The 20,388-nt window shown below is 45.1% G+C and overlaps 1 protein-coding gene across 3 annotated transcripts in view; it reads left to right on the forward strand.

Moving 5' to 3' along the window:
- Nucleotides 1-20,388, forward strand: part of LOC143775237 (disintegrin and metalloproteinase domain-containing protein 9-like) — a 150,205-nt gene that overhangs the window by 22,211 nt on the left and 107,606 nt on the right. For all 3 annotated transcript variants that reach the window (XM_077263124.1, XM_077263125.1, XM_077263126.1), the window contains exons 4-6: nt 4,629-4,690; nt 7,234-7,312; nt 7,612-7,688. In XM_077263124.1, coding sequence (XP_077119239.1) covers nt 4,629-4,690; nt 7,234-7,312; nt 7,612-7,688 — 218 coding nt within the window. The remainder of the gene's footprint in view (nt 1-4,628; nt 4,691-7,233; nt 7,313-7,611; nt 7,689-20,388) is intronic.

A 20,388-nucleotide genomic window follows, 5' to 3' on the forward strand; every position in this document is an offset into this window, starting at 1 on the left:
CACAATCATGAATTTATCCAGATAATTCCGGAAGATATCATGCATAAAGGACTGAAATACCGATGGAGCATTAGAGAGCCCGAATGGCATCACAAGATATTCAAAATGGCCTTCGGGCGTATTAAATGCTGTTTTCCATTCATCACCTTGTTTAATACGCACGAGATTATACGCCCCTCGAAGGTCGATTTTAGTAAACCAACTGGCACCCTTAATCCGAGCAAACAAATCAGAAAGCAAAGGTAAAGGGTACTGGAATTTGACCGTGATTTTATTGAGAAGGCGATAATCTATACAGGGTCTCAAGGAACCATCCTTCTTGGCAACAGAAAAAAATCCCGCTCCCAATGGTGACGAAGACGGGCGAATATGCCCCTTCTCCAAGGACTCCTTTACATAACTCCGCATAGCGGCATGCTCTGGAACAGACAGATTGAAAAGTCGGCCCTTAGGGAACTTACAGCCAGGAATCAAATTAATGGCACAATCGCAGTCCCTATGAGGAGGCAGGGAACTGGACTTGGGCTCATCAAATATATCCTGGAAATCCGACAAAAACTCAGGAACATCAGAAGAAGGGGACGAGGAAATGGACATCAAAGGAATATAACTATGTATCCCCTGACAACCCCAACCAGTTACAGACATAGATCTCCAATCCAGCACTGGATTATGTACCTGTAACCATGGAAAACCCAGCACAACAACATCATGCAAATTATGCAACACCAAAAAGCGAATATTTTCCTGATGTGCTAGAGCCATGTACATGGTCAACTGTGTCCAGTACTGGGGTTTATTCTTGGCCAATGGCGTAGCATCAATCCCCCTTAAGGGAATAGGGCTCCGCAAAGGCTCCAAGGAAAAACCACAGCGCTTGGCAAATTCTAAGTCCATTAAGTTCAGGGCAGCGCCAGAATCCACAAATGCCATAACAGAAAAGGACGACAATGAGCAAATCAGGGTAACAGACAAAAGAAATTTAGGCTGTACAGTACTAATGGTAACAGACCTAGGGACCCTCTTAGTACGCTTAGGGCAATCAGAAATAGCATGAGCAGAATCACCACAGTAAAAACACAGGCCATTCTGACGTATGAATTTCTGCCTTTCTGCTCTAGTCAAAATCCTATCACATTGCATAGGCTCAGGACTCTGCTCAGAGGACACTGCCATATGGTGCGCAACCTTGCGCTCGCGCAGGCGCCGATCAATCTGAATGGCCAAAGACATTGACTCATTCAGACCAGCAGGCGTGGGAAACCCCACCATAACATCTTTAAGGGCTTCAGAAAGACCCTTTCTGAAAATCGCTGCCAGGGCATACTCATTCCATTTTGTGAGCACAGACCACTTTCTAAATTTCTGGCAGTATACTTCTGCTGCTTCCTGACCCTGACACAGAGCCAGCAAAGTTTTTTCTGCCTGATCCACAGAATTAGGCTCGTCATACAGCAATCCGAGCGCTTAAAAAAATGCGTCAATATTGAGCAATGCAGGATTTCCTGGCTCAAGGGAGAATGCCCAGTCCTGCGGGTCGCCACGCAGCAAAGAAATAACAATCTTCACCTGCTGAATGGGGTCACCAGAGGAACGGGGTCTCAGAGCAAAAAACAATCTGCAATTATTTTTAAAATTCAAAAATTTAGATCTATCCCCAGAAAATAAATCAGGAATAGGAATTCTAGGCTCTAATACCGGAGTCTGGACAACATAATCTTGGATACTCTGTACCCTTGCAGCGAGTTGATCCACGCGCAAGGACAGACCCTGAACCTCCATATCAGCACCAAAATCCTGAACCACCCAGAGATTAAGGGGAAAAACAAGACAAAACAAGCTACAAAGGAAAAAAAAATGACTCAGAACTTTCTTTTCCCTCTTTTGAGATGCATTTAACACATTGTGGGCCAGCTGTACTGTTATGACCTGGTGGTTAAGAGGCCACACCGATATGACCTGGTGGCTAAAACGCAACATGGGACGAGCTCTGAGGAGGTAGTATCTCTACTGACCGCAATCCCTAATCCTAACAACAACATTAGTAATAGCCGTGGGATGTTCCTGACTCTCCCTAGACACCTCTTCACAGCCTAAGAGTTAACTACCCCTAAAGAAGGAAATAGAAAGCTATCTTGCCTCAGAGAAAACCCCAAAAGGAAAGATAGCCCCCCACAAATATTGGCTGTGAGTGGAGAGGGAAATGACATACACAGAAATGAAATCAGTTTTCAGCAAAGGAGGCCAATACTAAACTTGATAGACAGAGAGAAAAGGATACTGTGCGGTCAGTATTAAAAACTACAAAAATCCACGCAGAGTTTACAAAAAATGAACTCCACACCGACTCACGGTGTGGAGGGGCAAATCTGTTTCCCAGAGCTTCCAGCTAGCCTGAATATGGCATAGTGACAAGCTGGACAAAAAGAGACATATTTGCAAAGCAATAATGTCCAAAGCAAATGGACGAACAAGAACTAGCAGAACTTATCTTTTGCTGACAAGGACAGGCCATATGAGAAATCCAAGGAGAGAACCAAATCCAACCTAAGACATTGACAGCTGGCATGAACTAAAGCCCAGAGAAGGTTTAAATAACAAACCCAGGCAAGGCGATCAGTGATGGCAGCTGCTACAGCTACCTAACGGAGCAGCAGTTCCACTCGAACCCACCAGAGGGAGCCCAAGGGCAGAACTCACAAAAATACCATTAGCAACAACAGGAGGGAGCTCCAGAATGGAATTCACAACAATCACGGTGGCTAGACCCGGCCCATGACCCTGCTGAGGGGCGTCCAATGAAGGTGGAGAGTGATGCTGTTGTGGTGTGGTGCCGGTCGCAGTAAATAACGAGGACACCAGGTTGCAGTATCTTTACCTCTTTACTGAAGGCTTCAGGATCCTCAGTCCGGAATACGGTTAACCGGGCTGCGTGAGTCCAGCCGGTCCGATGGCACCTCCAGAGTTCCCTTTGCAGGTGGAAATCTGTGCCTACCTTCTAGCGCTTGTGTGTTGTAGTCCTTCCCTGCTGTGCTTACGGGATAGTCCTCACAACTGTTTTGTCTGTTTCTGAAGTTCCCTCACAACTCGATCATGATGTTCTGTTTCATCCCCCAGATGATATGGCTAGGACGCACCCGTATGACGGGTAGGCTCGGAGGTCTTCCGAGACCCTAGAGTCGCCCCTCTCCAGATGGTGCCCCCTGTGTCTGCTTAGGTGATTTTGGGTGAGACAGCCCGCCTATAACTGACTGTCCTGCCGTAGGTTTGAAGTAAGGCCTGGAGCTCAATACTTCCTCGGCGTTCCGGCCACCGGCTATGCGCCTCAGTAGGATGTTGCCTCGTCTTACAGCACGACTCCTACTGGTGTTTCTCCTTGTTGCGTTGATCTCGTTTCTCACTCAGCACAATAAACCTCTCTTCTTGTCCTTTCTTGGGGTACCGCCGCGATGAAGTGCAGGCGCGGTCCCGTAACGTTCTTTCTGTTCGCTAGGCCTCTGTCAGGATCCCACCCCTGACAGGGACCCACCTGAATCTTCCCCTGCAACACCCTCTGCCACAGGATGTTGCCTGGTTCCAACCCAGTCAGCTTCTGTCTAACTTCCTATCTAACCCCCAGTTTTACCAGATTGTGAGGAGTGGCCTAATACATAGCACCCTTAGCTCCCCCTGAAGGCCAGACTGTGAAGTGTATTGGTGTCTGTGATACCTGGTCAGGTGAACTCCTTCAGTGCAATCAGACGTACCATAGCCCCCCTTAGCGGCGGAGCATCAGTACTGCAACAACCAGGACTCTGGGGCGCTGCAGTTACAACCGGTCACAGGCGTCGGCTGATGATGGTATTACTCTCATCATCATATGCTGATAGCAGCGAGTGCAGGCATACGATGCTGAGTGTATTCACAAGCCGGCGCCTGTGCAATAAATAAAAGAAAAAAATGGTGTGCGGTCCCCTCTATTCTTGATAACCAATGCAGGTAAAGTTGACACCTGCAGGCTGCAGCCCTCAGGTGTCAGCGTTATCTTGGCTGGTTATCAAAAAAAGGGGGGTTCACATGCCGTTTTTTTTAATTATTTAAATAAATAATTTAAAAAATGGTCTGCCCCCTCCCAATTTTGACACCCAGCCAAGCTAAAGCAGACAGCTGGGGGCTGATATTCTCAGACTGAGTAGGGGCCATGGATATTAGCTTTTAACAGTCTAAAAATAGCAGCCCCCAGCTACCCTAGAAGAGGCGCATCTAGGAAGTGCTGTGCTCCTTCATTGGGAGACTCGCCACTGCTGATCGACTGCAGAGGTGGATGGAGATCTAGTAAGGTATTGAATTAAAAAGCTATGCATTCTTGAGGACGGTGAGGATTTTTAATAAGAAGTAAGCAGCAAAATTGCTATTTTTTACATGCAGTTTGCAATGTGACTTGTTTATGAACATGAGACAACCCTTTATAGTATAGGACTAATGAATGACAAATGACATACATAAAAAGAAACTGAGCAGTACTGCATGTAATACTCTGCTGTCAAGCTGCAGGCTATCTCATATGTGACATGGCTGCAATGTTGAACTTTCTATGTATAAAGAGATTACAGTCTATACTGTGTAATCATTGCCTTCTGATTCCACAGGATCAGCTTCATTATTCCATCACAATAAAAGGGAGGCCTCTTACAATGTCTTTGGATAAACAGTAAGTGGTCATTAAAAGTCTCATAGTAGGAAATTAGCTATATAATAGCAAACAAAATCTGTATCAGGGTTTACACTATGTTCCAAATTATTATGCAAATGACATTTTTCTCGGATTTTCCTAAATGGTCAGTGCAAATGACAGTCAGTCTAATAAAAGTCATCACCCGTTAGAGTATACATCGAATTTTATTGAAGAAACCTCCCAATGATAACAGTATAATCTCCAAAATGAATAAAAACTCAAAATGCACTGTTCCAAATTATTATGCACAGTAGTATTTCTAAACATTTGATATGTTTTAAAGAACTGAAAATGCTCATTTGAAGAATTTGCAGCATTAGGAGGTCACATTCACTGAACAAAAAAGCTATTTAACTCCAAAACATCCTAACAGGCCAAGTTACATGTTAACATAGGACCTTTCATTGATATCACCTTCACAATTCTTGCATCCATTGAACTTGTGAGTTTTTGGAGAGTTTCTGCTTGTATTTCTTTGCATGAAGTCAGAATAGCCTCCCAGAGCTGCTGTTTTGATGTGAACTGCCTCCCACTCTCATAGATCTTTTGTTTGATGATACTCCAAAGGTTCTCTATAGGGTTGAGGTCAGGGGAAGATGGTGGCCACACCATGAGTTTATCTCCTTTTATGCCCATAGCAGCCAATTACTCAGAGGTATTCATTGTCATGCATGAAGATGATTTTGCTCCTGAAGGCACATTTCTGCTTTTTAGACCATGGAAGAAAGTTGTCAGTCAGAAACTCTATTTACTTTGCTGAGGTCATTTTCACACCATCAGGAACCTTAAAGGGCCCTACCAGCTGGTTCCCCATGATTCCAGCCCAAAACATGACTCCTCCACCTCCTTGCTGACGTCGCAGCCTTGTTGGGACATATTGGCCATCCACCAACCATCCACTACTCCATCCATCTGGACCGTCCAGAGTTGCTCGACACTCATCAGTAAACAAGACTGTTTGAAAATTAGTCTTCATGTATGTCTGGTCTGGGCCCACTGCAACCGTTTCTGCTTGTGAACACTGTTTAGGAGTGGCCGAATAGTAGGTTTATGCACCACAGCAAGCCTTTGAAGGATCCTACACCTTGAGGTTCGAGGGACTCCAGACGCACCAGCAGCTTCAAATATCTGTTTGCTGCTTTGTAATGGTATTTTGGCAGCTGCTCTCTTAATCCAATGAATTTGTCTGCCAGAAAACTTCCTCATTATGCCTTTATTTGCATGTGCTCTGTTTCAGTCACAAATCTCATCAGAGTATGATGATCACTCTTAAGTTTTGGTGAAATATCTAATTTTTTCATACCTTGTCCAAGGCATTGCACTATTTAACGCTTTTCAGCAGCAGAGAGATCCTTTTTATTTCCCATATTGCTTGAAACCTGTGACCTGCATAATAATGTGGAACATCATTTTTGAGTAGTTTTGATTTAATTAGAATCACCAGGAAAACTAATTATCACATGTGTTTAAGATTGATTTCAGTGATTCATTGAGCCCTGAGACACAATACCATCCACGAGTTTATTTGAAAAACAAAACAATTAAATCTTTATGACACTTAAATCCAATTTGCATAATAATTTGGAACACAGTGTATATGTAAAAATGAAATGAACGGATATATCACAATTCAGCCTTTAAATATCAAACTTGCATATAGCTTGAAACATATTTTCTGCTTTCTTTAGCCATGTGCAATAATATGCATAGACCAATTTATGACAGTGTACAACAATCGTGGACATTATTAATTGGAATGTAAGAAGACAAAAGTCTGTGACTTGAATAGAAACACTTGAAAAGTATTTACAAAGTAAGACACCTTTCACACATATGCTATGATCCAGACAATGTCCATTTCAGGGACGGCAGCGCATATTGCAACAAAACAATGCTAAACCACATACTGCATCCATCACAACAGCATGGCTTCACAGAAGAAAGATTCAGCTGATGAGCTGGTCGCCTACAGTTCAGACCTTAAACTGTAATGGGACTCTCGACAATACTGTGGCCAAGCAGCTCATTTTCCGCACCCCAGCCGTTACAGAAAAATGGGTCCCTATGAGTCTGAACAGTGAAGTGGCCTGTTGGTGCCACTCACTGTATGTGCCCCCACCCTTCCCTTGCTCACTCACCTCACCCCTGCAGCCTCCAGTTTGCATGCTAAGGGTATTTTTCTGCCGCCCATGGAGTTCTTTTTTCGAATGTTTCCTTTATCTTCTTCTCTACTCTCTTCATCCACACACCCCAGGTGATGATCACCTTGACCAACGGGTATCCTCCTTCTTCCTGGATCTTAAATAACTTACTTACTGTGCAACTAACCCAGAGATTCCTAATTTGTCATTTGTTGGTGTTCATTTCATAAAATTTTAAGACCTCATAAAGACCAGTTTATTTTTCATTATGTCCTCATACATGAAACCATAGAATTCAAATAGGGTGTACTTACTTTTTCTCATGACTATATGTGCTGAATTGCTGCTCTAAATATTGTTGTTTTATTTGCTTTTCAGACTTTTTTTGGCCAGGGATTTTCAAGTATTTGTTGATGGCAATGTGGACAAGTGGCTACTGAAATTTATTTTGAGCATGGTTGGTCTTACTTTATTTATTTGTATTGTGATATAATCTAGTATCACCAATAAAAGTAACATATAGTCTTCACATACCTGGCAACAAAGATGTTGCCCATAGCAACCATTATGATTAATTATTTTCTTTTTCACACCTGCATTAAGAAAAAAACAAAATAGAAGCTTAAATCTGATTGGTTGCTATGGACGAAGTCTCCATACATCTTTATAATTTTTCTCTGCTCCGTTGTTTAGTTTCTCTGTAATAAAATAACTAACATTAAACTATGAATAACCACTAATCTTATTTAATTTTAGGATGATTGCTACTATTCTGGTCAGATCCTGGAATCCACTGAGTCATCTGTTACGTTGAGGACATGTTTAGGACTTCGGTATCTCCTAACATCTATTTAAACTGCAAAATTAATTACTTGGTCATTTTAGGGATATATTAAGATTTTTTTATTTAATATCTGCAGACAAGAGAGAGTTGTACTATATGCTGTAACTGTAGCATATGCCCTCTTCACTTCAGTACAGCCTGTGTGATCTCCTCTGTCAGCCCCTTGGGAGACTCTAATCTTTGTATGATCGTCTACTTTCGTGTACTCAATGCCTGGGGTATTACCTTCCTTCTACCATGTTCTACAAAGTCCTCTCCTCCCTGCAGCCAGGAGCATAGCTATCCTGGGTGAAGGGATTGGAATTGTACTTGGCCATGGAGCCTAGGGCGCCCAAAGGGTCCTTCTGGACTTATGAGAAGATCAATAGTAAGAAAGACCTGGGAGTCCTGTTGGAGATTTTACATTGAGGCCCACAAGCTTGAAGTTACACTACTTCCTGCTGATATCTTTCACACTGACCTTCCATTGTGTGACCATGAAAGTGTTCAGTTCCACATGAGAAACAACAGATGTTGCAGATAGACCAGCTGGGATTTTGAGTTAGGGTACTGTCACACTCTGCAACTTTCCAACGATCACGATTAGCGATACGACCTGGCCGTGATCGTTGGAAAGTCGTTGTGTGGTCGCTGGGGAGCTGTCACACAGACAGCTCTCCAGCGACCAACGATGCCGAGGGCCCCGGGTAACCAGGGTAAACATCGGGTTACTAAGCGCAGGGCCGCGCTTAGTAACCCGATGTTTACCCTGGTTACCATCGTAAAAGTAAAAAAAAAACAAACAGTACATACTCACATTCCGGTGTCCTTCAGGTCCCTTGCCGTCTGCTTCCCGCTCTGACTGAGTGCCGCCGTAAAGTGAAAGCACAGCACAGCGGTGACGTCACCGCTGTGCTCTGCTCTTACTTTCCGGACGGCAGTCAGTCAGAGCGGGAAGCAGACGTCTAGGGACCTGACGGACACCGGAATGTGAGTATGTACTGTTTTTTTTTTTTTTACTTTTACGATGGTAACCAGGGTAAACATCGGGTTACTAAGCGCGGCCCTGCACTTAGTAACTCGATATTTACCCTGGTTACAAGCAAACGCATCGTTGGATCGGTGTCACACACACCGATCCAACGATGACAGCGGGAGATCCAGCGACGAAATAAAGTTCCAAACGATCTGCTACGACGTACGATTCTCAGCAGGGTCCCTGATCGCTGCTGCGTGTCAGACACAGCGATATCGTATGGATATCGCTGGAACGTCACGGATCGTACCGTCGTAGCGACAAAAGTGCCACTGTGAGACAGTACCCTTACACTGGCAGCAGATAGTAATCTCACAGTTACTGGAGTGGAGTGCTGGGCCCTAAAAACTTCCCTTGTGTCCACTATAATTGTGAATAGTGGGAGGTTGCACACATTAAGACAGGCTAAGACCCACACCCCCCCGTTGCGGGTGCAGTTATCAATCAAAATGGATTCTAGGGTGTAGTTTGTAGTCTAACTAGGGGCGGTAATTTGGTTCCTGATGGTGTTTGGGATATTCTGACTAATATTAAGGATTTTTTGGTGAGGTTGGAAGGTGGTTGGTGACCCCCGTCACAATTGTTGGCATGGGTCACTTCAGAGGTTGGCACGGCCAGTGATGTTAATATTAGTTTGGGTGGGCATCACAGGTAGGGACACCTCTGTCAGTTTCAGTTTAGATGAAACTGATAAGGATGATGATAAGATTATTTAGATGACAAAACAAAGAGCGGGCCGGAGTTTAAATTTGCTACGAAGGCTCCTTAGGATCCCACCTTAAAAAAGGTGAGGTGAGAGAAAAGATTTTGAAGGATGAGTACGTCTAAATTTTCTTCCTTTTACCTCTTGCAAAGTTTAATTTGGACAAAGGAAAAAAGGATGACAGTAAAAAAGAGAATAAGGAGAAGCGTCGATGGCTATCAATTCCACAAACATTTTCTAACTGGATGCAAGCATTTGTGATTTTAACAAGTGTTATAGGTGAGGAGGCGCCTGAGAATTGTTCCCCCCTTCTTTGTTATTTCAATGCCATACGTGAAGCATATAGGGTTTATGGAGGTCAAGCGCATGGCTAAGATATGACAAACACTTTTGTCAGTGGAAAGCTATTAGACTGTTATAATCTGTTTAGTTTGTTACTATCCACCATTTTCTTGTGGAGTTCTGGCTGCTGGTATTTTTCCTCTGGTGCTGGTTTGTCTTGGGTCAGGTGTTTGTTTCACTCTTTATTAACCAGCACCTGCCTCCCAGTCCTTGCTGGACAACAGTGTTAATCTGCTTGAGCTCTGGCTTGGTGCTTTGCTTAGTGTTCTGTTATGATCCTAGTGGCTGAGGATCACCAAACGGACTAGCTAAGTTAATGAACATAGACACGAGCTCTAGGGAGGTGGTAACTGGACTGACCGCAAACCTGATCCTAACCAACACACTAAAGGTAGCCGGTGAACGTGCCTAAAAATCCTGGACGTCTCGACGCAGCCTGAGAAACTATCTACTCCTGGAGGGAAAGTAAGACCTCACTTGCCTCAAGAGAAATCACCCCAAAGATATAGGAAGCCCCCAACAAATAATAACGGTGAGGTAAGGGGAAAACACAAACGTAGAAATGAAAACAGATTCAGCAAATGAGGCCCGCTAATACTAGATAGCAGAAGACAGATAGGAACTGTGCGGTCAGTAAAAAACCCTATGCAAAATAACCACGCTGAGAATACAAGAACCCCCACACCAACTAACGGTGTGAGGGGAGAAACTCAGCCCCCTAGAGCTACCAGCAAGCAAGGAAATCACATATTAGCAAGCTGGACAAGAAACAAAAATAAACCAAGAAACATATGACCACTGATGGTCAAAAAATGAACCAAGCAAAACTTAGCTTCTCTTGAAGAGACTGATAACGAAGGACTGCAGGAGAGCTCCAAAATAGCACTGAAGACATTGACAGCAGGCAACAACTGAGAGTCCAGGTGAACTAAATAGGAACCAGCTAACAGATAACGAGACAGCTGATCCAGCCTCAGACCTGCAGAATGACACAAAGAACCACCAGAGGGAGCCCAAAGACAGCACTCACACAGTACCAGTCGTGACCACAAGAGGGAGCCCAAAAACAGAGTTCACAACAGTACCCCCCCCTTTGAGGAGGGGTCACCGAACCCTCATCAAAACCCCCAGGGCGATCAGGATGAGCCACATGGAAGGCATGAACCAAATCGGCCGCATGAACATCAGAGGCGACAACCCAGGAATTATCCTCCTGACCATAGCCCTTCCACTTAACCAAATACTGAAGCCTCCGTCTAGAAATACGAGAGTCCAAGATCTTCTCCACCACGTACTCCAATTCGCCCTCAACCAGCACCGGAGCAGGGGGTTCAACAGAAGGAACCACAGGCACCACATACCTCCGCAACAAAGACCTATGGAACACGTTATGAATGGCAAACGACGCTGGGAGGTCCAAACGAAATGACACCGGGTTAAGGATTTCCAAAATCTTATAAGGACCGATGAAGCGAGGCTTGAATTTAGGAGAGGAAACCTTCATAGGAACATACCGAGAAGACAGCCATACCAAATCCCCAACAAGAAGTCGGGGACCCACACCGCGACGGCGGTTGGCAAAGCGCTGAGCCTTCTCCTGTGACAACTTCAAATTGTCCACCACATGGTTCCAAATCTGTTGCAACCTATCCACCACAGAATCCACCCCAGGACAGTCAGAAGGCTCAACCTGACCCGAGGAAAACCGAGGATGAAAACCAGAATTGCAGAAAAAAGGCGAAACCAAAGTAGCAGGACTAGCCCGATTATTAAGGGCAAACTCGGCCAATGGCAAAAAAGTCACCCAATCATCCTGATCAGCAGAAATAAAACATCTTAAATAAGTTTCCAAGGTCTGATTAGTTCGCTCGGTTTGGCCATTCGTCTGAGGATGGAAGGCCGACGAAAAAGACAAATCAATGCCCATCTTAGCACAAAAGATCCGCCAAAATCTGGACACAAACTGGGATCCTCTGTCAGACACAATATTTTCAGGGATGCCATGCAAGCGAACCACATTCTGAAAAAATAGAGGAACCAAATCGGAGGAGGAAGGCAACTTAGGCAAGGGCACCAAATGGACCATTTTGGAAAAACGATCACACACCACCCAGATGACAGACATTCTCTGAGAGACTGGAAGATCCGAAATAAAATCCATGGAAATGTGCGTCCAAGGCCTCTTCGGGACAGGCAAAGGCAAAAGCAAACCGCTGCACGAGAACAGCAAGGCTTAGCCCGAGCACAAATCCCACAGGACTGCACAAAGGAACGCACATCCCGCGACAAGGAAGGCCACCAGAAGGACCTAGCCACCAAATCTCTGGTACCAAAAATCCCAGGATGGCCTGCCAACACCGAAGAATGAACCTCGGAAATAACTCTGCTAGTCCATCTATCTGGGACAAACAGTCTCTCTGGTGGGCAACGGTCAGGTCTATCCGCCTGAAATTTCTGCAGCACTCGTCGCAAATCTGGGGAAATGGCAGACAAAATCACTAACTCTCTGAGGATACCAGCCGGCTCTGAAACTCCCGGAGAGTCAGGCACAAAACTCCTAGAAAGAGCATCAGCCTTCACGTTCTTCGAACCAGGCAGGTACGAGACCACGAAATCGAAACGGGAGAAAAACAACGACCAACGAGCCTGTTTAGGATTCAGCCGCTTGGCAGACTCAAGATAAATCAGATTTTTGTGATCAGTTAAGACCACTACACGATGCTTAGCTCCCTCGAGCCAATGTCGCCACTCCTCAAATGCCCACTTCATAGCCAACAACTCCCGATTACCAACATCATAATTCCGCTCGGCAGGCGAAAACTTTCTTGAAAAGAAAGCACAAGGCTTCATCACAGAGCAATCAGAGCTTCTCTGCGACAAAACAGCCCCTGCTCCAATCTCAGAAGCATCAACCTCGACCTAAAAAGGAAGAGAGACATCAGGTTGACACAAAACTGGAGCCGAAGAAAACCGGCGCTTCAGCTCCCGAAAGGCTTCCACGGCCGCCGGAGACCAATTAGTCACATCAGAACTAGTGTTGAGCATTCCGATACCGCAAGTATCGGGTATCGGCCGATATTTGCTGTATCGGAATTCCGATACCGAGATCCGATATTTTTGTGGTATCGGGTATCGGTATCGAAACAACATTAATGTGTAAAAGAAAGAATTAAAATAAAAAATATTGCTATACTCACCTCTCCGACGCAGCCTGGACCTCACCGAGGGAACCGGCAGCGTTGTTTGCTTAAAATTCGCGCGTTTACTTCCTTACGTGAAGTCCCGGCTTGTGATTGGTCGCATGCCGCCCATGTGGCCGCGACGCGACCAATCACAGCAAGCCGTGACGTAATTTCAGGTCCTTCAGGATTTTAAAATTACTTTCCGGCTTTGTGATTGGTCGCGTCGCGGTCACATGGGCGACGCGACCAATCACAAGCTGTGACGTCACGGGAGGCAGGACAAGCGCGCATTTTAAAATGCGCGCGTGTCCAGCCTCCCGTGACGTCACGGCTTGTGATTGGTCGCGTCGCCCATGTGACCGCGACGCGACCAATCACAAGCCAGAACGTAATTTTAAAATCCTGAAGGACCTAAAATTACGTCACGGCTTGCTGTGATTGGTCGCGTCGCGGCCACATGGGCGGCACGCGACCAATCACAAGCCGGGACTTCACGTAAGGAAGTAAACGCACGAATTTTAAGCAAACAACGCTGCCGGTTCCCTCGGTGAGGTCCAGGCTGCGTCGGAGAGGTGAGTATAGCAATATTTTTTATTTTAATTCTTTCTTTTACACATTAATATGGATCCCAGGGCCTGAAGGAGAGTTTCCTCTCCTTCAGACCCTGGGAACCATCAGGGATATCGTCCGATACTTGAGTCCCATTGACTTGTATTGGTATCGGGTATCGGTATCGGATTGGATCCGATACTTTGCCGGTATCGGCCGATACTTTCCGATACCGATACTTTCAAGTATCGGACGGTATCGCTCAACACTAATCAGAACCCTTCTTGGTCAAATCCATCAAGGGTTTAACCACGCCAGAAAAATTAGCAATGAGCGACGGTAAAAATTAGCAAAACCCAAGAACTTCTGAAGACTCTTAACAGATGTAGGCTGAGTCCAGTCATGAATAGCCTGGACCTTGACTGGGTCCATCTCAATAGTAGAAGGAGAAAAAATAAAACCCAAAAAGGAAACCTTCTGTACTCCAAAGAGACATTTTGAGCCCTTCACAAATAAGGCATTAGCACGCAGGACCTGAAATACCATCCTGACCTGCTTCACATGGGACTCCCAGTCCTCTGAAAAGACCAAAATGTCATCCAGATACACAATCATAAATTTATCCAGATATTCTCGGAAGATGTCATGCATGAAGGACTGGAACACAGAAGGAGCATTAGAGAGTCCAAAAGGCATCACCAAGTACTCAAAATGGCCTTCGGGCGTATTAAATGCTGCTTTCCATTCATCCCCCTGCTTAATGCGCACAAGGTTATACGCACCACGAAGATCTATCTTGGTGAACCAACTGGACCCCTTAATCCGAGCAAACAGATCATACAACAATGGCAAAGGATACTGAAATTTGACCGTGATTTTATTTAGAAGACGATAATCTATACAAGGTCTCAGAGAACCATCCTTCTTGGCCACAAAAAAGAATCCTGCACCAAGAGGGGAGGAGGACGGGCGAATATGTCCCTTCTCTAAAGACTCCTTTATATAGCTCCGCATTGCGGCATGTTCTGGTACAGACAAATTAAAAAGTCGTCCCTTAGGGAACTTACTACCAGGAATCAAATTTATAGCACAATCACAATCCCTGTGAGGAGGCAGGGCACCGGATCTGGGCTCATCAAATGCATCCTGGTAGTCCGACAAAAACTCAGGGACCTCAGAAGGAGTGGAAGAAGCAATTGATACCAAAGGAGCATCGCCATGAATCCCCTGGCAACCCCAACTTGACACAGACATAGCTTTCCAATCCAGAACTGGATTATGGGCCTGCAACCATGGCAGACCCAACACGACAACATCATGCAAATTATGCAGCACAAGAAAGCGAATCACCTCCTGATGCACAGGAGTCATGCACATGGTCACTTGAGTCCAATATTGAGGCTTATTCTCAGCCAATGGTGTAGCATCAATTCCCCTCAGTGGAATAGGGAATTCCAAAGGCTCCAGGACAAAACCACAGCGCCTGGCAAACGACAAATCCATCAGATTCAGGGCAGCACCCGAATCCACAAAAGCCATAACCGAGTAGGATGACAAAGAACAAATTAAAGTAACAGACAAAATGAATTTAGGCTGTATAGTACCAATGGTGACAGGTTTAGCGATTTTTTTAACGCGCTTAGAGCATGCTGAGATAACATGAGTTGAATCACCACAGTAAAAGCACAACCCATTTTGACGTCTATGATTTTGCCGCTCAATTCTGGTCAGAACTCGGTCACATTGCATAGACTCAGGTCTCTGTTCAGAAAACACCGCCAGATGGTGCGCAGATTTGCGCTGCCGCAAACGCCGATCAATCTGAATGGCCAAAGCCATTGAGTCATTCAGACTTGCAGGCGTGGGGAACCCCACCATAACATTCTTAATGGCTTCAGAAAGACCTTCTCTGAAATTTGCAGCCAGGGCACACTCATTCCATTGAGTAAGCACCGACCATTTCCGAAATTTTTGACAATACACCTCAGCTTCATCCTGGCCCTGAGAAAGAGCCAGCAAGGCCTTTTCTGCCTGGTTCTCAAGATTAGGTTCCTCATAAAGCAGTCCAAGCGCCAGAAAAAACGCATCCACATTCAGCAATGCAGGATCTCCTGGCACCAGAGAGAAAGCCCAATCTTGAGGGTCGCCACGTAACAAGGAGATAACAATTTTAACTTGCTGAGCGGAATCACCAGAGGAACGAGGTCTCAAAGATAGAAATAATTTACAATTATTCTTAAAATTCAGGAACCTAGATCTATCTCCAGAAAACAACTCAGGAATAGGTACTTTTGGCTCAGACATAGGACTGTGAACAACAAAATCCTGAATGCTTTGCACCCTTGCAGCAAGATGATCCACACTAGAAGTCAGACTCTGAATATCCATGTCTGCAGCTGAACACAAAACCACCCAGAGATTAAGGGGATGAGAGAAGCTGGACAGACTGCAGCAAAGATAAAAAAAATAAATAAATAAATAAATAAATTGTACTCAGGGCTTCTCTTATCCCACTTCTGCGATGCATTAAACACTTTTGGCCTGCTGTACTGTTATGATCCTAGTGGCTGAGGATCACCAAACGGACTAGCTAAGTTAATGAACATAGACACGAGCTCTAGGGAGGTGGTAACTGGACTGACCGCAAACCTGATCCTAACCAACACACTAAAGGTAGCCGGTGAACGTGCCTAAAAATCCTGGACGTCTCGACACAGCCTGAGAAACTATCTACTCCTGGAGGGAAAGTAAGACCTCACTTGCCTCAAGAGAAATCACCCCAAAGATATAGGAAGCCCCCAACAAATAATAACGGTGAGGTAAGGGGAAAACACAAACGTAGAAATGAAAACAGATTCAGCAAATGAGGCCCGCTAATACTAGATAGCAGAAGACAGATAGGAACTGTGCGGTCAGTAAAAAACCCTATGCAAAATAACCACGCTGAGAATACAAGAACCCCCACACCAACTAACGGTGTGAGGGGAGAAACTCAGCCCCCTAGAGCTACCAGCAAGCAAGGAAATCACATATTAGCAAGCTGGACAAGAAACAAAAATAAACCAAGAAACATATGACCACTGATGGTCAAAAAATGAACCAAGCAAAACTTAGCTTCTCTTGAAGAGACTGATAACGAAGGACTGCAGGAGAGCTCCAAAATAGCACTGAAGACATTGACAGCAGGCAACAACTGAGAGTCCAGGTGAACTAAATAGGAACCAGCTAACAGATAACGAGACAGCTGATCCAGCCTCAGACCTGCAGAATGACACAAAGAACCACCAGAGGGAGCCCAAAGACAGCACTCACACAGTACCAGTCGTGACCACAAGAGGGAGCCCCAAAACAGAGTTCACAACAGTGTTCTATGTGTGTTATTTGTTCAGTACTGGTATCTCCTGGTTCCGCTAGCCTTAGTTTTTGTTTTCTATTGGTTTCTGCAGCCTTCTCTGTGTTTTCTACTAGGAAGTGACCCGTTTTTGTACCCAGTCCTTAGTTCTTTTATGGTACCCCTTCCCCTTATCTATAGGTCTTCTTTGAGATTTACCTAGGATCGTTGGTGGGTCTATTCGCAAGGAATGAGTCGCCCACTCCATTGTAAGGTTTCAGCCTAGTCATAGTGCAGGGTCAGTTTTCCCCCTTCTACCTTAGTAATGTGTTGCAGATCCGTAACATAGACCAGGCATTACATGGGATCAAAAGGATATTGGTCTTTGGTTAAGAGTACTGGCCCAGTCTGAGTATGGGCATCCTTTGCAAAGCGGGGCCGGTTCATTCGGCCAATAAGGAAGTCTATGACTGAGCAAACAGTCAGGACAGTCAGGTGGGCAGAAGCTGTGTTTGTGTTGGCAATTTAATAAGGGCCAATGTAAATTTGGATCCAGCTGTAAGTTTAACCATCTCTGCTGCTACTGTAAAAGCTTTTGGCATGAGGCCGGACAATGTTTTAAAAAGGCCAAGGGAAAAGCTCCTTCCAGTAATTCCCAAGAGAGCAAACGCGGTAAAGCTACCCGCGATGCTCCCTATCTGAATAGGCTCCCTGAAAGAGAGAAGGCTGATTTATTGTTGTCAGACTTTGATGTCGGTTATCACATTCCACCGCCTACATTTCAGATTCCAGAATTTGCGGTTTACTTACCAGCAGTCTGCAGTGGGTCCAGAACAACTGGCGAAGGAGGTAGCGCTCGGTCGGATGGCTAAGTCTTTTGATAATTTGCCAATTCCTGATTTGATAGTTTCACTTTTAGGGATTGTTCCCAAAAAAGAGCCTGATAAGTTTCTGTTAATTTAGCGCCTTTCCTATTCCTGGGCAGGTTGATTAATGACAGTATCTCTCCTGAGCTTTGTTCAGTAGTTTATACATGCTTTGATGAGGTTGCCCGCTGGGTCAGAAAATTTGGTAGGAGGGTGCTGATGGCAAAAAAAGACACAAACCTGCTTTTAGGTTGCTACCAGTTCATCCTGAATGTTCGGTTACTTGGCTGTTTTTGGGATGGGGCTTATTTCGTGGACTGGTGTTTACCTATGGGTTGTTCGGTTTTTGTTTGTTGTTTGAGGCATTCAGTACCTTTCTGGAATTGGTGGTCCGTAATGTTTCTGGCGGGGCACCTATCATTTATTATTTGGATGATTTTTTGTGTTTTGGTTCTAAGGAGTCACGGTTGTGCAAGTCCACTTTGCATACCATGAAATGGGTTGTAAAGCATTTTGGGGTCCCTTTGGCCCCAGGAAAAACTGAATGGCCAGCATTGTGTATTTGTTTCTTGGCTATAGTCATTGATTCTGAAAAATGGGAATTTCGGCTACCAGAAGAAAAGTTTTTGTCTCGGAAATTGCCAGGGCCTTGCGATTAGAAAAGCTTACTCTGAGAGAAATCTAATTTATCTTAGTAAGCTTAACTTTGCATGTAGAATGATGGCTATGGGGTGTGTTTTTTCCTGTATGTTAGCTAGTTCAATGGCAGGGGTTAAGTTATGTTCGATTATCAAGTGAGCATAAGGACTATTTAGCAACATGGTGTCACGCCGTTAACGCCGATAAAGGGGCAGGACGGCGTACTGGGACCCCCACCTGTCCCTGCCACTATAAAGGGGCCCTGGTTTACCCTTATCTCAGGGGTACCTATAATGGTTAGGAGGCCTGAGCCGCCAGCGTATCCCTGTCTCCTGTTCAGGCCCTATCAGTGGCCCCCTCTCCCCCCCAGGGAGGAGGAGTGCACCAGTGTATAAATATGACAAGTAAACAGGGTATGCAGACAAGGTAGCTAAAATCTCAAACTAACTAAATGCTCACACAGCCAGAGGAAACACAGAGAAGGGAAGAGGGGGGAAAAAACTAGGAAGGAAAACAGGTTTAACATGCAACCAAAACAGCAAACAACAATCTCTGTAGATAAACCTCCAAGCTCCTAACACCATGCTCCTTCCCACTTCAGCCAGGCAGCAGAACTGATCACTGACAACAGTTGTAGTCAAAGCTGAGTCTATATAGGAGAGGAGATTACAAAAAACAATTCAGCTGAGAGACCAAGCTCTCAGCAACAAGGTTTAACTCCTGCCCTGCTGGCACAAGACAGCCTGGTCAGAATTCAGAAGAGCTTCTGTTCATCGTGTGTGAACGAGGCCCAGAGTGCTGCGATTCTCTGGAACCTCTCTGTCGCGGTAGCCCCATGACAGTACCCCCCCCCTCCTACAAGGTACCTACGGAACCTCAGGACCAGGTTTCTCAGGATGAGCTGTATGAAATGCCTGGACTAACCTAACCGCATGGACATCGGCTGCAGGTACCCACATCCTCTCCTCAGGACCGTATCCCTTCCAATGTACTAGATACTGTAGAGACCGGCGAACAAATAAATCGAGAATCCATGACCCTGGCTATCTGGAACTCGAGATTTCCATCAACAAGGACTGGAGAGGGAGGTAAAGGTGATGGATTAGGTGACGCCACAAACCTCTTGAGTAAAGAGCGATGAAAAACATTATGGATCCAAAACGACTGAGGTGAAGCCAGCCGAAATGCAACAGGATTGACGACGGCCACAATCCTATAAGGGCCAATAAACTTAGGACCCAATTTCCACGAGGGAACTCTCAGTTTAATATTCTTTGAGGACAACCAAACCCAATCACCCACACATAGGTCCGGACCTTCCATACGTCTCCGATCAGCCGCATTCTTATATTTGGAACTCATCCTCTTTAATTTATCAAGAACCCCTTGCCATACGGACGTGATGGACGAAGAAAACCTCTCCTCTTCAGGAACCCCTGAGGAATCCTTCCTATTAAATGAACTGAATTGAGGATGAAAACCATATGCCCTGAAAAATGGGGACTTACCAGTAGACTCATGAGTACGGGTGTTTATTGCAAACTCTGCCAATGGTAAGTACTTAACCCAGTCTTCCTGATTTTCTGAAATGAAACACCTGAGATAAGTTTCAAGATTTTGATTTACACGTTCTGTCTGACCATTGGATTGAGGATGAAAAGCTGAAGAAAACGACAAATAAATCCCCAGCCGGCTGCAAAAAGCCCTCCAAACTTAGAAATAAACTGCACCCCACGGTCTGACACAATATCTGAAGGAACAACATGGAATCTCACAACCTCCTTGATAAAGATCTGTGCCAGAGTCTTGGCATTAGGTAACGCGGGAAGGGCAATAAAACGTGACATCTTGCTAAATCTGTCAACTACGGTTAAATAACTGTATTACCCTCAGAAACCGGTAAGTCGGTGATGAAGTCTATTGACAAATGGGTCCAAGGTCTATTGGGAATCTCCAGAGGTTGGAGAGACCCAGACGGGCAAGTACGAGGGGTTTTGGAACGCGCACACACACTACAGGCAGCGACATATTCCTGTACATCATGATTTACCCCAGACCACCA

Source organism: Ranitomeya variabilis, chromosome 5 (assembly GCF_051348905.1).
Source record: "Ranitomeya variabilis isolate aRanVar5 chromosome 5, aRanVar5.hap1, whole genome shotgun sequence".
Classification (NCBI taxonomy): domain Eukaryota; kingdom Metazoa; phylum Chordata; class Amphibia; order Anura; family Dendrobatidae; genus Ranitomeya; species Ranitomeya variabilis.